Genomic DNA, 18496 nt, shown 5'->3' with positions numbered 1-18496 from the left:
CGGAGCTGTAGCTGCCGACCTACACCAGAGCCACAGCAACGCGGGATCCGAGCCACATCTGCGACCTACACCACAGCTCATGGCAGCGCCGGCTCCTTAACCCACTGAGCGAGGGCAGGGATCGAACCTGCAACCTAGCTGGTTCCTAGCTGGATTTGTTAACCACTGAGCCACAATGGGAACTCCCCACTCTCAAACTTAGAGTCTGCTGGAATCAAAACCCAGAGGAGAGAAAGCATTCCCTGTGCCCCACCCCACGCCCATACTCAACACCAGCGAGCAGCATAAACACAAGGCGAAGCTCTTCCTCCAGAAGCTGGGGGCTGCCCAGGGCAGAATCACCCACGGCCTTGGTCGTGGAAGAAAGAAAATCATCAGTCCCCCTTGGTTGTGGCTGGCAAAGCTTCCAAGCAACTTCGCAGGCTCCACTCTTGCAAGTGGGGAAATCTGACTTAGAGACAGAAATGAGAACAGTCCTCCCTGAGCGGGGAGAGGTGGATTCAGTGGAGGAAATGGTTCCCATGGCAACAGGCAGCCCAATCGTGAGCAGGAAGACTTGCTACACAATCTCTTAGGTTCCCCACATGGGCTAAATGAAAATGCTGGTGGGGTGTGTGTGTGAGGAATCCACATTCTAAATGCACCTCTGCTGTGTCTTGCTGGGGGAGGGAGGAGATGGTTGGCTCCTGAGGTCACCCCATCTCTCCTTCTGTTGCTGGGCAGGGCTCCATTACCACGGACGAATCAAAATCCCTCCTGGGCAGCGGGACTCCTGGATTGGCGATTCCAGGGAGAGGAGAAGGGATATAAACTGCAGCATGGAAACCTAAAAACGTATTTTATTTCGAAGTTGTGCTTTGGATTTTCCCCAATCCAACATCTGTTGAGTGACAGTCTTAGGTTCACACAAAGCATCTCCAAGCATACATACAATATTCCAGTTATCAACACTATTTTAAAGAATATACCATTTTACACAAACGTGACATACAAGCCAGACGCCACAACATTGCAATTCCCTGGAAGATCTAACTTCTCTTCTGAACATGAAGTACATGTACACCAGCCCTTCCAGTGGTGGGTTCCTCCTGTTGCTGGCGTCATCTCTCCTCAACTCTTTGGGGAGAAACCAGGGTGTGCCCTGAGGAGGTTGGCTGAGACCAGTGTTTCCAGTTTCCAGGCTGCTGGCTGCAAACTCCTCTCTTTTCCAAACTGGGATGCTGGAAGCCCCACCCCACCTCTGTCTCCCAAAGACCAACCCATCAGAGTCCACATCAGGAAGAGAATCCACGCCTCTAGGGGCAGAGAGGGGCTCTCTGAAGCATCATGCTGGTTTAGGCAAGCATATTGGAGGAAGACTGGTCTCCCTAGGCCCTGGGGGGCCAGCTCCGTTTGGCTTTTCGGTGTAAAAATCACAGTGTGCAACCTCAATTCCAGTTGATGGCAATGAGCTCTGCCGAGGAAGGACTCTCCTCCTGGGGTTCCTAGTCCCCTGGACGGGACCCTCTCACAGGTGGCAGGAGCACCAGAGGTGGGAAGACAGCTTGACTCCCAGATCGGGGGGTAGCAGGTGACCACGCACACACTGTCCAGTTCGTGATGCACATCAGCAGACGGACCCTGACCAAGGGGACGGTGAACACAAGTCAGGTTCAGGGCTGCAAGAGAAATAAGGCAGAGCAACAGAACAGACCCAAGGTGGCGTCCCTAAGGAAGCCCTGCCTTTCCTTTCTCAAAGAAGGATGAGCTGGAGCAAGGGCAGAAGGGCAGCTATGGGCACCCATTTTGACTAGTTGGAGCAAAAGGAATGTCAGATGAAGGGTGGGGTTTCATTGTCGGCAAGGAAACAGATCCCTGGGGATGAAAGTCCCCTGTTGGCTCAGGACCTGTGTAAGTCCAGGTGACAGACAAGGACAGGCACTCAACAGAGCAACAAAAGTCAAGAATCCAGAGGACCGTGGGTTGCCTCTCACAGGCCGACTCACTGAAGGCGTTCTTCATCTCCCCGTCTTAGCTCTTGGGATGGTTTTCCTGGTGTTGCAGCCTACTCTTCTAACCAGTGACTTCCCACCATGCTCCTCTTTTCCTTTGCACAGAATGAGGAAAATTCTACTGTGTTCCATAGAGCCAACTACCAACTTCCCAATGTTGGTCCAAAAAAGGATCTTCTAGGCCAAAGATAAGAAAATTCAGTTTCCTATCCGAATGGCAACCCACTTTTCTCCTGAACTGTGGAAAATAAGGCAAAAAGCACAGCTTTAAAACCAGAAAACAGAGAAGAGGAATGCATTTCAGTTTTTAACTCAAGTAGTTATCCGAGACCCAGCAGCCTGGGGTGTGAGTGGTCCCAGCCCTGGACCTCCTGGGACCACATGATGCTAGGAGAGCTGGGACCATGGGCTTCAGATCTGGAGAGGGAATTAAAGCAGTCAAGGTGTCATTTTTGCTTTTGGGAGAGGACCCAGAAAAAAAGGCCAAAGGAAGGCCCAAATATTCAGCACAATTTTTAATTTTCTTCGATTCAGTCCTTGGAAAGACTTTAGAGCCCATGGGGCCAAAGTTCTCTTAGTTGTCCTTGTCTGGATAAATAAACCAATTCTAAGGGGCGAAGTCTCTCTTTAATCTAACTAGGGCTCCCTAAGCCCCCACTGGTCCCTGAAGAGAGACCCTGTAGATTAACCCAATGAGGGGATCCACTGAGAGTAGATTTTCATCTGGGAACAATTTTAAGGTTAGAAAAGCTGCATTTAATTTTTAATAGGATAATGAATTTTATGTCTTAAGTACCCAAAAAAGCGGAAGGAAGAAGGACCCATTTCTTACCATTTCCAAGCCTGCCATAAACACAATAAAACTCTCTTAAGACTCTTTACCCTAAAAGGAACCAACTATAAATAAAATTGTCTTATACAGGAAAATGTCTTAAGTGGAAAATGGTCCATCAGAGACGAAGATAGAAACCCGAGAAATGTCTATACATTCAGAAAAACTTCAGAAGTTCCATAGTAGGATTGGGTTGCAGTTCTAGAGAATGGAGAGAGCAAAAGCAAACACCAATGACCAATTCACACCGATAGAAATAAGACAGAGAGGAAGCCCCCAACCCCAAACAGATTGCAGGATTGAGTCCCATCCTGCTAAATTTCAAATGATGGAGAGATTTCAAAGGCTAGGTTCTCTGGCCCAGACAGAACAAGATTTGTAACGGAAACAGAGACCCCTGGTGGCTCCTGTGTGAACTGCCACAATAACTTACAAAGAGACTGGTCTATCTAGGACCAGGAGAGGCTACACATGCCAGAGACTAGAAAAATCTACGTGTGTGTGTTTGTGTGTGTGTGTGTGTGTGTAAAACGGAGAATGGACTGTATATGATTCTCTATAATCAGTACCCAAAACAAGATGCCACTGAGAGCTGGCTGTCCCCAGCCAATCATCTGGTTAGGCATCCCCTGTATCTGCGGGGACGGAGGCTTCAGCCCACTGCCCCCTGACTTGCCTCGCCAGATTTCACAGTGACCTGATAATGGAAAAATCTATCTCTGGCTAACCTAAGAACAGTATGTACTGGCTGGATTACAACGACTGGGGGAAGCAGAGGGCAGCGGGAAGGGAGGGGGAGGGCAGGGCAAGAACGAGGGCTCCGTTCGCAAGGTTTGGGGTGACGGGAAGGCTAAATCCTGCAAGAACAACTTAGAATCTAATTTTCAACTGAAGTCCCCAAGCTAGTTAAATAGGAAGATTTTAATAACAGTCAGTCCCTCCAGTCCCCTTGTCTAGAACAATTAAATTACATCCCTCAGACAGTACAAGACTTGTCGTTGGACTGTGGGGAGGCCGAGGAGTTGACACCGGGGCTAGTGGCATTTGTTTTGGGGAAGACAGCGGGCTTGGGTCGCGTGGCTGGCGGCTTGACCGGGGCCGCCATCTTGACGGACTTGACGGGCCGGAAGGCGCAGGCGATGTCCCCAGCGGTGCTGGCACTGCGCTGGAAGGCCGGCTCGGGGTCCTTGAGGAGCTGGGTGTGCAGGGGGCTGGAGGGCTCTGACGTGGGGGCCACCACGGGGGAGGTCTTGAGGGGCTCCAAGGTATCCAGGACCACATCCGGGGTGTGTTTAACGCTGCTCTGCCGCTCTAGCTCCCGCAGCTCGTTCAGGGCAGAGTTCATGGTCGCTTCAATATCCTGGGGACAGGAGAAGGGAGGGAGTGAGGCTCACGCGGGGAGAGGCCCCCCCCACCCCCTGGGGCGGACGGGCGGGGGGGGGGCGCTATTTCAACAACCTGGGCCAAATCATGGAGAAACCAACTGGAAAGAGATGTCCAGATGATTTCTTTCGGCCCCAATCTTTGAACACATGGCTGTTCGGAACAGGAGGGAAGAGGGGCAAAGGGACTTTGATTCTCATGAGGGTTTTTTTTTTTCCTCTTGAGATAGTGTGGTTGAGATGCTTTCCAAATAGTCCTCAGGTTTTAGACATATCACTGACTTCTTTACAGATGAAATGACGTACAATCCAGTGGGGAGGGGAAAGGTGGGTGAACTAAGAGTGGCCGGGAGTTTGGTCACGAGTACATGGGATTCATGACCCACCTTCCTCTACTTCTGTATATGCCTGAGACTATACATAACAAACCATCCCTTTCAAAAGTAGTAGACATGAACTATGACCTTTGTCATCTTGGACTTTAAGGCTAAAGATTAAGGTTAGTCCTTCTTCCTTGAGGGCTGAGGGAAGGTTCGAGAGCCCAGGCCCTAGGGATTCCTCAGGTCACCCCCCACCCCTAGCCCACCCCACCCCTCAGGGAAGCCATTTCTACCCATCACCATGAAAGGGGACCAAGGAGTGACCAGGAGGGGGAGTCAGAGCCCATAAAGGAGAATCTCTGGTGAGTCACCGCGGAATACTCCAGAGCTGAGGAAACAGCAGCCCTAGCTCAGGGGCTCAAGGCAGAACCAAAGACTTTGTATGCAGCCAGCTGCCTCCCAGGGAGACCTCCCAGCTCCCTCCCCTCCTCTCCACACACTGAGTCTGGCACCCCCAAACTGCCACAGGACTCCTCCCTTGGGATTAAACTCATGTGGAAAGACTGTATGTTTCAAGCAAAGGCCTCTGGTTAAGGCTTCTTTATCCTACAGGGTGAGCCACCCTTTCCGCTGTCAGTGGTTCAATTCCATTCATCCCCCTGATGTTCTCAAACACCTTAAAAATGCTCAGGGAGTTGCCGTTGTGGCTCATCGGAAATGAATCTATCATCTATGAAGATGAAGGTTCGATCCCTGGCCTCACTCAGTGGGTTAGGGCTTTGGCGTTGCCGTGAGCTGTGGTGCAGGTCACAGACACCTCTCGGATCCCAAGTTGCTGTGGCTGTGGCTGTGGCTGTGGCCAGCAGCAACAGCTCCGATTGGACCCCTAGCCTGGGAACCTCCATATGCCGCGGGTGCAGCCCTAAAAAGGCAAAAAAAAAAAAAAGCTCAGGAAGAACGCCACCTTCCTCCTCAGTCCTGCTCTGCAGCTACAGTCTGTCCCAGCTGTGGACCTGCTCTGACATCCTGTTAACACCCAGCCAAAGAGGGAGTTGGGAGGATTCCCGTGGTGCAAGGCAAGTTGCAGCCGAGCGCTTAAGGAGAGGCACGGAAACAGAAGGCTAGCCAGCAAAGCAAGACATCTCAGGCCCATAGCTTAATACTGTGCTTGCCAGGTACACCTTCCCTAAGCAGAGCACCACAATTAAGCCAATAGAGACCACACCCAGCCTCTATTGCCCCCTGGAGGTTGGGGTGAGGAGAATCTCAACTTGGTTGAGACATAAAAGGGCAACAACGAGCCCTTAATGCCTACCTGGTCTAATGAAAATTATAGAGTTGGGAGAGACGTCTGAGTGAACTGCTTGGAGTGGCCCCGGGAGTCGGATTTTTAGAGGTGGGGTTGGATCTCTAATATTTCATGGAAAACAGAGACTCGTCAGTGTGGTGCATATATGGACGGAAGACCCCGTAACCAGGGGGCTGGTCTCCACTGCCTCTGGAGGCTGGGGCTGGAAACCCTTCTGGTACCCAAACCCACAGGGTGCTTTAGGGTCTTCAAGACCAGGAGCAGACTATGGATTGATCTATGACTAGGGACCAGGGAATTGGGCTTCGGGATGATGGGCATGGCACAGTGACACGAAAATGTGGCCAGAACTACCTCTGAGCTGCACCTCTTTGGGCAGCGTAGCTGACACCTACTAGGGTTTTAAGATGCAAAACTTGGGCTGAACGATCTACCGAAAATCTTCAATCTGTTAACTACGGGCTTTCAAACTTACAATAGCTTTGCAAATAGCCCATAGGTGAGCAAGAAGCCTGCACTGTTTTATTCTGTCCTGGAGTTCTTCTTGGGGAGACTCTGGGTCCAGATGTCCAGTGGTCCCTGAACTCAGTGTATACTGTACATATAGCACCGTTCTATTTCAAGTCCGCTCATAATCCATGTCAAGCATAGACCCACGGTAGCTGTTTGTCCAAGAGCCCCCAGTTACCTGCGCAATGACCTCTGGGTCCATGGGCCGGTGGTTATTGAAGCTTTTTGACCTTCCTGCTGTCACCGTCTTCCGGATCTGTGGACTGTCCAGCCGATTCTTCAGGGATGAGTGGCGGCTGATGGAGTTGAGGCTCCCATGCCCACTGATGGAACACTTATCGGGCCCTTCCTTTGGGAGGCTCTGGCTCAGGACAGGCTGGGAAGACGGGCGGCAGCTAGCCCCCACCCCCGGGGAGGTGGGATCAGTCAGGGGACTGCTCAGCCCGTGGCTGTCGCTCCGAAAGGTTTTCCGGATGCTCCCAGATTCGGGCCGCTTCCTTTGCCTTTAATGACAAACAGAGAGGGGCAGGGTGATGGGGGAGCCCTGGCTCTGAGGCAACTCAGATGACGGGGCGGGGTGGGGTGGGGGTGGAGAGGACAGATGTTGGCCCCCAGGGATGCCTGGAAGGAGAGGACACAGAGCACGTTCTCATTCTCTCCTGTTTCACCTTCCCGTGCTTCCTCCACGTCTCTGTTCCCCTCCCACCCCGACCTGGGCAAAGGAGCCATGGATACTTACTTGGTGGTCGTGGGCTTTGAGTCCTCAACATGTAAGGTGCTGTCAGGAAAAATGTCTGATTAAGCTCAAGTTTCTAATGGGAGACAGATTGGCGAAAAGGCACCTTCCATTACCTGCTCGGGACAGAAACCAGGCCCCAGGTAGGAGAAAAAGTCTCCTCATCACCAAGGAGGTGCGGAATTGCTGGTAAGAGGAGAGTTGACGATTCCAAATTTTAGCATGCTTCTAAGTCCACTGACAAGACTAATTCGTTTGGGCTTTGGCAAGAGGCAGTTGTCGCTTATTCTGCAGACATGGAACAGAATATCTTTCAAGAGGCTGCAGGGCTGCAGCATCTGGGCCAGGTTTGTGCATTTTGGGGAAATACATCTATGTGACCCTAAGTCACCCAGCACTGGGCCGAACCCGGACTCTGAGTCAGTGTGTTTCAGACCACGAAGGCTCTCAGACGAAATGGCTGGGCAGAATCCTATTCCTATGGGCGTTGTCTGCTGCCGAATCATTTCATTATCTCTTGGCATCAGATCCTAAAGGGCCTAATTTAAGAGGCAGCGAAACTTTGGGTTTGGGGTGGCCGCTGGACAGCTCTGATCTTGAATCTGCTAAGGGCCCCTGAGGCCGAGGTGGGGGTTGAGAAGGAAAGGAGTAAGACCTGAAGATAGGACACCCGCCTTGTGGCAGGGCCAATGTCCTTCGAAGTCCTGTTCCCTGGGGAGGGCTTTCTTAGCATATACCCCTGGGGCCAGGTCTGGGATGGCACAAAGTAGCCATGCCCTGAAGCTGCCTGCTCGGCTGCTTTAGCCTTGGCCGTCACCCACTCTCCAGTGGATAAAGGATGTTCTCAGAGTCTTATACAGCCCAGCTGAAACGACTTTTCTTCCTCTACAAAGTCTTCCTGACACCCATCCTCCTAGGCAGGCAGCCTTGTTCACCCCTGTTCCTTCAGTGTCTCTAGAGACCCCTTTTTAGTCACCTGTCTTTTTTTTTTTTTTTGTCTTTTCTAGGGCCACCCCCGCGGCATACGGAGGTTCCCAGGCTAGGGGTTGAATCGGAGCTGTAACCGCCGGCCTACGCCACAGCCACAGCAACGCCAGATCCGAGTAGTGTCTGCGACCTACACCACAGCTCATGGCAATGCAGATCCTTAACCCACTGAGCAAGGGCAGGGACCGAACACGCCACCTTATGGTTCCTAGTCGGATTCGTTAACCACTGACCCACGACGGGAACTCTGAGTCACCTGTCTATCTGGTATTCACCTTGCCTGACTGTGAGCTCCGAGGCCAGGGATCATCCTATTTGTCTCTGAATAATAATACTTGGCACAACAGTAGGTGCTCAATACATGTGTGGAATTGAGTCGAAGGGCCACACCCTAATAACTCTTTGCTGATTTCCTTTTTCCACTTGAGGAAGGCTGACTCACGAGGCCCAAACTGCTGAGAAGGCAGGCTCATGGAATGGCTGGTGTGCGCCCGGCCCTGGGGACGTGTAGGGAGGAAGACAGACCTCCAGGGTTCAGGGAGCTCAGCCTGGTGGGGGATCCGAGTGCGGCCTGAGTCCCGAGACTGTCTCGGGCATACAGAATAAGGGCACCTAACCCAGCGTGGAGGAACGCGGGGGGTGTCAGAAAGGTTTCCCCAAAGAGGTAAATCTTCGGATGGAGTCTTAAAGGAAGAGGAGCTGACCAGGTGAGGAGACAGATGTGAAGATCCAGGAGGGAGAGGACCCAGGGCGTTCAGGAAAGAGAGGGAGTTTGGGAGCTGCGGCTGGAAGGCAGTCTTAACGGCAGGACATGCCTGGGGGCTGTCGCTCACCCACCGACCAGCTGGTGTCCGGGGCAGACCATGTCCTCCAAGACCCCATCCTGATACCACCAAGCAGGGAGTTTATGGGGTCTGCCTTGACTTGCTACCACCTGTTCCTCTTCTGACTCTTCCAGCCATGACTCGCTATGATTCTTTTGCACAAATGGCAACAAATCTATGATGGCTCACGCTCCCTCCAATGACCTCGCCTTTGGTTTCTGGGTTAATTACAGGCTTACGACCTGATGATTACAGGCTTATAATTAACATAGACTTGCAAATAAGGAAGAAGATGTGATGAGCCCGCAGTTAACTTTTTATGAGCTTGCCCTCCCAACAGGGCACTGTGCTGGGGGGGAAGAAAGAAAACCCTCAATCTTTTTTTTTTTTTTTTTTTACCGGTCTGCCTTAAATTACAACTACGCTGCGCCAGCTGAATCAGCTACTCTACAGACTAGAGGGTGAGAGAGAAGGAAAAGAGCCACGTGCCCCAACCACTCCCCCAGCTACCGTCTGGTTGGAAAAAAGCCAAGAGATCTGGGCGACCTGGTGCAGTTTAAAAACAACAAGCATCCTTTATTCTCCTTCCAGTTTCAGTGTCCAGAGGCTACGGTTAACAGGTTTTCAATGTGCAAATCATTTCATTCCTCCAGAGCCAGAGGGGAATTAAAAACTGTACATCATCTCCAATCCATATGCATCGGGAGCGCCCTGGGGCTTGTCATCCTGCTGGCACTGGGCCAAGTTTCAGGGTCTGGCGGAAAGAGGTCTGTAGGCTTTGGGACTTGGTGTCTGGCCCCTTGAGATGAGATTAGCTCTCCAGTAACCTGAATGTCTCTAGGGGAGGCAGCAGCACAGGCGTGGAATCCCTCTAGACGGCCAGATCGGGTGTGGGTGGAGTGAAAACCCCAGGATGTTGCTAACAGCCACAGTGAAAGCTGGGGGTGGGGGCAGAGTTACCAGCCTGCTGGACAGAAGTGGGAATCTGCAAAGGGACTCATAGGGAAGAATAATACACAGGGCTCAAGCAATGGGGAAAAAAATGGCACATTATTTCTACTGGTGTGAAAGGGCAGGAAAAATGAGAGCCGGGGGTTAGGCAATGAATAAAGAGCTCAGGACAATGCTTTCATTGGGGTGGGGGGGGTGGGGAGCAGTGGTCTCTTTTCCTCCAGGGGAGCGAATGCAGGGCGAGGGAGAAACAGACACGTGAGATCTAAATAAACCATCGGGGGTAACATGAACCTGGTAGAAGACACACGAGACTTTGGATCTTCGGACAAACAAGGGCCAAGGAAGACATCACAGAAATCGTTTGAGTCAGAATTGGAAAAGAGAAGGCACCTCTCGAGAAACAGTACAAAACCAAGTTGCATGAAGTGACGAAAGCTTTGGCCAAAGTCTTAGCGGTCAGACGGCCTGGAAGGTCTGAGCGGACAGACGGGCACAGCTGTCCCTAGCGCTACGGCCGTCTGCCGGAGACCTGGGCCTGCTGACGAGGCCTGTGGATGTTCTCCTTGGCCCTGTCCGCCCTGCAGCAGCCAGGAGCACATGCAAGCTGGTCAGGCTGGGGAGCAAGGGGGGCCCTATGCCCAGCAAAGGAATGGAGGGGGCGGTTAGGCCAGAGGGTGAGGCTGGGTGTCGCAAGTCATTCAGGGGAGCAGAAAATGAAAAGCAGAGCTTACTTGTTGATGTTTGCAAGATAAATATCGGCTACATGACCCCCACTGGGACAGCTGGCCCCCGCTCTGGCTGTCACCTTTTCTTCAGGTGGCTCAGAAATGACCTCAATGTCAGACTTGGGGCTGGACCTCTCCACGACACCGTCCTCGCTGGGGCAGAAGGGGCAGGCAGGCGGGGAGGAGGGGAAAACAACAACAACACAAAAAGCAGTGTTAAATCGGCAGGATGGCCCCCCCGACACACACACACACACACACACACACACACACACACACGCATGAGCGCACAACCCTGCAACGGCTTGGAGGTGGCAGCGATGCCTGGCTGGGCTAGCTTTGGGAGCAGAGGCAAGGAGAGCTACAGGCCTTTGGAGGGTGGTTTAAATAAAAATAAATAATCCTGCTGAGTCCTGCGGGGTCCTCAGCTCCTCCGGAAAGCTGGGCTAGGGGACACCTGGCTTCGAGGCATCTGCCTTCCAGCCCTTGCTGCTTCCCTGGGGCAGCTGTGCCGGGGCCACCTCCTGCAGGATGGCGGTTTATGTGCTGAGGTCCCGAGCACAGCCGGGTAAGAACAGTCCGCTCTGCCGTGGCTCTGGAGCTGCCGGCGTTGAGGCAGGACCCTGCCACACTCTGTCGCAGCGCGTCGAGCCCCACTTAGAGCATCCAAGCCGGTCTCTCCACGGCTCTCCTGGCCCCTCTGGCTACTGATGACAAAGAAAGCCCCTTCTCCCCCACAATTCATCTTCTCTTGGTCCTGCAGTGAAGTCATAACGCTAAATTTGGGAGGGTCCTGTCCACGCACAGATGGCCACCAGGAAAGCGATGTTATCAACAGAGGGAGGATTTCCCCGCAGGACGAGCCGGGGAGAGGCTGGGAGGGTGCAGACTCATTCAGGATATCAACCTTTAAAAAATAATATTAAGGGAAGGACTAAAAACACTGACAGCATTGTATCCAAGGGGGGAGGAGTCGGGGCGGAGGCAGGGCCAGGGGGCAAGGGGGAGGGTTTGGGGAGACCACAGGGAAAAGCCTTCCTGATGGGGAAATCCTGCTTCAAAGAGTGGGAACCAATGGACAGCCCACATGACGAAGTCTTTCTGGGACCAGTCCACATTCCCCTTGCTCCCAGCATCCTTTCCCCTCCTCTCCCCCATCCTTTCCCAAGTCAACCTCATCTGGGTTAAATGAACTGGGTTATTTCCGCCAGGCTGCTTAAACTGGATTTCTCCTAGAAAACGAACTCAACATTTTCATTTGCATGTAGAAAAGTGCCATCAGCGGCCCAACCAGATGGGGTGAGCACGGTTGTTTCAAAAGAAAAAAGAGAAATCCAAATGCTTTCCCCACCTGATCTTTCCAGACAGGAAAGGTTCAGTGGTCAAATCATAACCCAGTTTTATCGCTCATCAGGTATAAATGTGGATGAGCAAGTTTCTAAAATGACTGGGGGTTGGGGAGGGTAGTGGAGATGTGATAGGGGGAGCGGAGAGTGGAGAGATTAAAAAAACAATTCTCCAGGAGTTCCCGTCATGGCTCAGCGGTTAAAGAACCTGACTAGCATCCATGAGGATACAGGTTCTATCCCTGGCCTCGCTCCGTGGTGTAGGTTGCAGACGTGGCTCGGATCTGGCGTTGCTGTGGCTGTGGCCTAGGCAGGGAGCTACAGCTCCGATTGGACCCCTAGCCTGGGAACCTCCATATGCTGCAGGTGCGGCCCTAAAAAGACAAAAACAAAAACAAAACCCAAAAAACAAAAACCTGGAAAAAAATATTTTCCGCTGAATCTGGGGAAACTTCAAGGACGCTTAAGCTTCAACAACCACGTTGGCACCCCCTGGGGATTGGTCTCCCTCATCCTCCTGGTTCCAGAAATAAAGTCTCACTCCCACAGCATGGCCAGGGACCCATAAGGTGCAGGGGGCCCAACGTACGTGTCCTGGACCACGATGTACTGATGGGGGATGAGTCCGTCGATGCCATTGTGCCGGCCTTCCCACCAGTCGTCGGAAGCCCGCTGGTAAAGCAGCAGGGATGCCCCCTTCTTGAAAGACAGCTCTCGGGCTGTCCGGCCCACGTAGTCAAACTTGGCAATGGCCTCAATGGGCTCACACTCTGAGAGGAGTGAGAGAGAAGGAAACACATGTTGCTGGGACCCACGGACTCAGGAAACTGGATGGAAAAGCCAATTAGCTGAAATTACAGCAGTGAGAAGATAACCTCTGTGAAAATAAGTCATGGATGATCTGTGAAGTGGGCAATTTCCACACAGTCCGTGCAAACCCCTGAAAGAGCACTTATATACCCTTCCCTGCCTTTGTTCATGCTGTTCCCCTCCCTGGAATCCCTCTCTCTCTCACCTGCCTGAGGAAACACACTGAATCATTAACTCAAACATCACTGGCTTTCTATAGCAACTTCCTTGGTGTTGCCGTCCCTCTTTATGCCAACCCCATCCCTGAACCTGCCGTCCCAAACTTGTAACCCTAAGTTCCTTCTTGACTATAAAACAACTCCATTCATGTGGAATACTTATCATGTTGCATTTTAAGTAATTTATTCACGTTATCCATTCCCCCTACTAGAACACGAGCTTTTAGTCTCCGTAAAGAGAGAATAACTTGCCCGACCAACTTTCCAAGGAGTAAAATATGGAAATATATTTTGGGGCTAACACATGGAAAAATGCACATGGAAGTGATCTGAAAAGTTCAAAGGGATGTGCAAAAGCAATGTAGTGTTACTTTTGTGTGCGCTTCCGTTTCCTCATCTATGAAACCAATAGTAGTGCCTTTTTCATGAAGTTGGCATGAGGAGTCCATAAAGAACAATTTGAAAAAGTGCTCAGAACTGTCCAGGCCTGGATTAAATGCTGCGTATGTGTCAGCCGTGGTTATTATGGTTGTTGCCTGCTCTGGTCTACAGGTAGAGGTCAGAGAGCAAAAAGAAGGCTCTCGGACATCAGGAACCTGAGGTTAAAGTCAGATATTCTGAGTGGAGAGAAAAGCCTGCTTACGAAGGAGACTCATGCCTAGACCACTGAGGTGGTAGGTCTGCTCCTGAACGGGCAGCCCTGCAGACTTCATTACAGGAGACCTGTCTAAATACTGCGATTTCAGTTCTGTACAGCCTTGGGTTTGGCACTCGATCCCGCGGGCCTCAATTCCCTCAACTATAAAATAGCATCTCGATCTATTCTACTAGGGATGAAGACAGAAGACACACAAAGTCTCTGACAACACCTAATGCGAATTTGCCCCTCTTGCAGTGTGGCACATTGTCATCTTGATCCATCTGACCTCAGGAGCCACATAAGCAGTCCTAATTCTTTCTTTCTCCACCCCCCCTCCGCCACCCCTTTCAAAGCTGGCCTAGGATTGCAGACGTCTCAGCAAGGCAGGGAGCGGGGAACGCTCTGCAGACTCTGCCATTTCGTTCTCGTGCCCAGAAAATTCTGAGGCCCCTTGTCAGCTGCTGAGACTTCCAAGTGATCCGGGAATGGAGGTGCAGAAGTGCTGGAAGGAGGGGGAATGTGCTGGCTGGACGGACCCTAATAAATCATGGCCACCGCCGAGGCCCTCGGACGACAGCTGTGCATTCCAGCTCTGAGGCACGGCCGCCAGGCCGCGCAGCGCATGTCTGGGTTTTGGAAAGGGTCAATTTTTCCAGTCGGCGGGCGTGAGGGCATATGGTTCCTGTGTCCTGATTCCCACCCCCATCTGGCTTGCTTCTGCCAGCTTCTTGGCCCCCAGTTTCACTATTCCCTGGGGCTCCCTGATTTTCAAGTGAGTTCTCCTGCACCTGGGTCTCCAGCTACCTGGCCGGCACCTGGGCTGTGCCAGGGGACTGATGCTGGCCACATGACACCAGGATCTGGGAGGTGGGCGAACGGCAGGGAGTTGGGGAGAGAAGATTGAAGGGCTAAGGTCCCGCTCTTTACTTCTGGTTTTTAACACAGAGACTGTGCTGTCTGAGACGTGGGCTGTCTCTGCAGGAAAGGGAAGGTATGAAGGCGGGAGGCAGCTTATATACAGTATATACCACCCCTCCTCTCGGGCCTCGTACCGTCATCGCTTGTGTGGTGCTCTGCGGTCACGTCCTGGGTGGAGTCTTCAGCCGAGGTAGTCTCACCGTGAGGGCTGTCACTGCAACAGAAGCAAGAGAAGCCACAGACCTGGGACCTCAACATTGGCTCACCAACATTCTTGTATTTCTCATTCATAAGGCTTCCTTGGAGCAAGGGCTTGAGATCGATCCCAGGGCTCTCGAGATCCTGATCACACACTACAGACAGATGCTCAGAATGAAAAAGAAGGTGCCTGGGGTTCTCCAGGCCAGCTCTTGCTACAAAAACTACTTGAGACTACGTAGGACGTACAACATCTTCTGACAAAGGGAATCCCATGGGACCTTGTAAATCTTTTGAAAAATACAGAACAACTCAACTCCTCAAGGACTGTTTCTCTAGGTGAATTAGTTCCTGGGGGGAGGGTGGTGGAAGAGAAACACTGGGCTTTCGAAACAGACACAAAGTGGATCTTTCGAAAACCAGCCACATGACCCCAGGCAATGACTTACTCTTTTTAATTTTTTTAAAAAAATTTAATTTTCTTCAGGGCCGCAGGTGCAGCAATATGGAAGTTCCCAGGACAGGGTCTGAATCGGAGTGGAAGCTGCCGGACTACACCACAGCCGAAGCAACGACCTACACCACAGCTCACCGCCAGGCTGATCCTTAACCCACTGAGTGAGGCCAGGGATCGAACCTGCATCCTCAAGGACACTAGTCAGGTTCATTTCTGCTGAGCCACAACGGGAACTCCAATGTCATCTCTTTAGGCCTCAGCTACCTAAACTATACTCTGAAGATAATGGTCTATCTTATCTCACAGGGTTGTGTGAAGATGCAGTGACATAGGAGGGGACTGACCAATGGCAAGTGCTTTCCTTCTTTCTCATTGTGCTGAAGGCCTCTGGCTGCTGTGTGGGTCAGTCTGTATAACTGGTGAGAAAGTGGGAGGCAAGTCTAGAAATGAGTGGAAAACAAGAGCAGGGGAAGAAAAGCCTGCTGTAGGCTGGACTCTGCAAGAGGCCGGGGATGGGAGCTGGGTTTAAGATCTTGACAAAATTCATGGAGGCTAAAATCATCCATGGGTCTGTGGTGGAGAATTGAGAATGGGCAGGGTTCCTAGAAAAATCATTTCTGGAGTTCCCGTCGTGGTGCGGCGGAAACGAATCCGACTAGGAACCATGAGGTTGCGGGTTCAATCCCTGGCCTCGTTCAGTGGGTTAAGGATTCGGTGTGGCCATGAGCTGTGGTGTAGGTCGAAGATGTGGCTTGGATCTGGCGTTGCTGTGGCTGTGGTGTAGGCCAGCAGGAACGGCTCTGATTAGACCCCTAGCTTGGTTCCCTCCATATACTGCAGGTGCGGCTCTAAAAAGACAAAAACCGAAAGCCAAAAAAAAAACAAAAAAAGAAAAAAAAGTCATTTCTCAACCTGATACTCCTGGACTTCAGAAAGTGAGAACTTCCTGGGATCGCCAGGAAGTTCTCACTTTCTGAAATGTAGAGAGAACCCTCGTTCATTTCTAAAGTTTCTTCCTCTGGCAGTAGGTACTAATAAGCGAGCCTTTGCGAGCCTTTCCAGGCAGTTCTGTGGAAGCATCTCGCCACCCCCCTCCTTCCGCCCCATGTTCTGGCTTCCGTTTCTGCCTTTGAGCCTAAAGCCTCTCCCTCCTCATGGGATGGGCCCTTCAGTCCTAGAAAGTTCCTCAAAGAACTCATGCTCTATGAAGCAAGTCAGCTCCAAGGAGGCTCTCCAGGCTCCAGAGAATATTATGGGAAAACATCAGCAGGGATTTCTCTTTATTGAAAAATGTGGGCACACTATTTCTGGGCCTAAAAGCCCTCTGATGAGTTTGGTGACATTCTGGAAACCCTCAGGGCCCCAGGGGTGCGCAGGGCAAAGGGTCGTTTTTCCCCAGGCCTCTGAGTTCATTTATGTGGCCGTCCACTAAGGTGGCAGCTCTCAAACTCCAGGGAGCCCTGGGTGGCCTGATAAAAACAGACTGCTCGCCCCCAGAATCTCTGATTCACCGGGTCTGGGCGGAGTCAGAGCACCTGCTTTCCTAACTGGTCCATGTGATGCAAAGCGCTGTTGGTCCGGAGACCCCACTTTGCAAACCACTGCCCTAAAGTAAAAGCAAGACGATGCTCTATCAGGTCCTTTCCAGCCCTGAAGCCCTATGCTTCTCTCACTCCAGCTTTGCCCCCAGGCCCACTGACACCTGGGGTCCCAGAAGCAGCCCAGCGTGCCACTCTGCAGGCTGTCCCGGAAAACCCGGTTCTGGTTTCAGGGCTGGTAATCGTGGTGCAGTGGGGATGCGGGGAGGCCAAAAGCATCCTTTTTCCTGGCTCTTCTGGTCTCATGGCCGATTTCCAGGATCCCTGGGTCCTGGCTACCCCTTTGCTACTCTTCCCTCCCCTCCTCCATCTGTCTTAACTCGCTTTGCCGGCAACTTCTCTCTCTCCTAAAGGAGAGGTTGGGAGCTTTCTGAGTGGCTGTGAACCCAGTGGTCAGATGGTCCCTCCTACCCAAGGTCATTAACTCTCACTCCTAGGGTGTTTCTGGCCTCCCACCCAGGCTATGGTAGCAACATCTCCTGACTAATCTTTTTTTTTTTTTTAAATCTTTTGTCTTTTTAGGGCTGTGCCCGCAGCATATGGAGGTTTCCAGGCTAGAGGTCGAATTGGAGCTACGGCTGCCGGCCTACGCCAGAGCCACAGCAACGCCAGATCCGAGCCGTGTCTGTAACCTACACCACAGCTCACGGCAACACCGGATCCTCAATCCACTGAGCGAGGCCAGGGATCGAACCCGCAACCTCATGGGTCCTAGTTGGATTCATTTCTGCTGCGCCACAAATGGGAACTCCACCATCTCCTGACTAATCTTGTGGTTCTCCCAGAAGCTCCTAATAAACATTAGACACACAACTGATACTGGGGCTAGAAGACGACCCTGGAGAGAACTGGGGGGGAAGGTGCCCGCCCATCTGCGCCTGTTGAGCTGTCCCGGCCAGGGCTCTGCTGCACTAGGCAGGGACTGGGGGAGCAGGGCTGGGGGTGGGGCGGGGCTCTGTGTCCCGGAACCAGTCCAGAGCCTGCAGTGGTTTCATATATGAAAAGGGAGGTCAAACAGGAATCAGGAACACTCTTCCACATTCCAAACCTTCAAGGCACAGGCACTAAGGCAGCTCCCTGGATGGAGTCCACCAGCCAGTAGGTGGGGCCCTGAACCACCCCCCACCCCCCAGTGCCCTGCAGCCATCTGTCAGTGATCAGAAGCCTGCGCTCCTAGTGGCGAGCCTGGGTTTCTCCAGCTCGGCCCCAGATGCTGCAACGGGCAGGCCAGTGGAGGAGACTGAACCCAGCGATGTCACGGGTGTTTTAATGTTTATCGTCTCATGGGAAGAGCTTTCCTCATGCTTTGGGTCGGAGGCTTTTTCTGTGGGAATCAGGGAGAAGCATGGACCGACTTGGCCTCTAATTAAGTAAGCAACCTCCCCTGTCTGCCCCACCTCAGTCTATAGCAATGGGGCTGGCCGAATTGGTTCCAGATGTTGAATTCAGATGGAATCCGATTGGGGATGGCTTATGCTTTCAGCCCAGGCTGACACACTGTTCAGGAGAAGAGGGGAGGAGAGGAGGAGGAGGTATGGATGTTTGGGAGTAAGAGAGGCAGTTGTCTTTGTGTCCAGTGGAAAGATGACCTGTACGTGGCACACTGGGGACAGTGTGGGGCAGTGGGTGGTGCCCTGTACTGAGAGTCAAGGGGTCAGGGCTGGAATCCCCACCACTGGGGTGGCCTCAACGATTGTCCCTGGCTTCCCTGAACTGCAGCGACTTGATCTGTAGAAGGGAA

General features: G+C 52.2%; 1 protein-coding gene across 8 annotated transcripts in view; it reads right to left on the bottom strand.

The window, feature by feature from the left end:
• Nucleotides 1–821: 821 nt before the first annotated feature.
• Nucleotides 822–18496, bottom strand: part of SRGAP2 (SLIT-ROBO Rho GTPase activating protein 2) — a 276234-nt gene continuing 258559 nt past the window's right edge. For 2 of the 8 annotated variants that reach the window (XM_047752470.1, XM_047752469.1), the window contains exons 19-24: nt 14637–14716; nt 12506–12686; nt 10577–10723; nt 7084–7122; nt 6523–6847; nt 822–4183 (exon numbers count right to left, since the gene is read on the bottom strand). In XM_047752470.1, the coding sequence (XP_047608426.1) occupies nt 3800–4183; nt 6523–6847; nt 7084–7122; nt 10577–10723; nt 12506–12686; nt 14637–14716 (1156 nt within the window). In that variant the 3' untranslated portion in view covers nt 822–3799. Of the gene's footprint in view, nt 4184–5840; nt 5936–6522; nt 6848–7083; nt 7123–10576; nt 10724–10836; nt 11478–12505; nt 12687–14636; nt 14717–18496 lie in introns of those variants that run through there. The other 6 variants (XM_047752471.1, XM_047752472.1, XM_047752475.1 and 3 more) reach the window with 4 other exon arrangements.

The sequence above is a fragment of the Phacochoerus africanus genome, chromosome 11, assembly GCF_016906955.1.
Source record: "Phacochoerus africanus isolate WHEZ1 chromosome 11, ROS_Pafr_v1, whole genome shotgun sequence".
Classification (NCBI taxonomy): Eukaryota; Metazoa; Chordata; class Mammalia; order Artiodactyla; family Suidae; genus Phacochoerus; species Phacochoerus africanus.
This window is presented reverse-complemented; position numbering and strand designations above follow the sequence as displayed.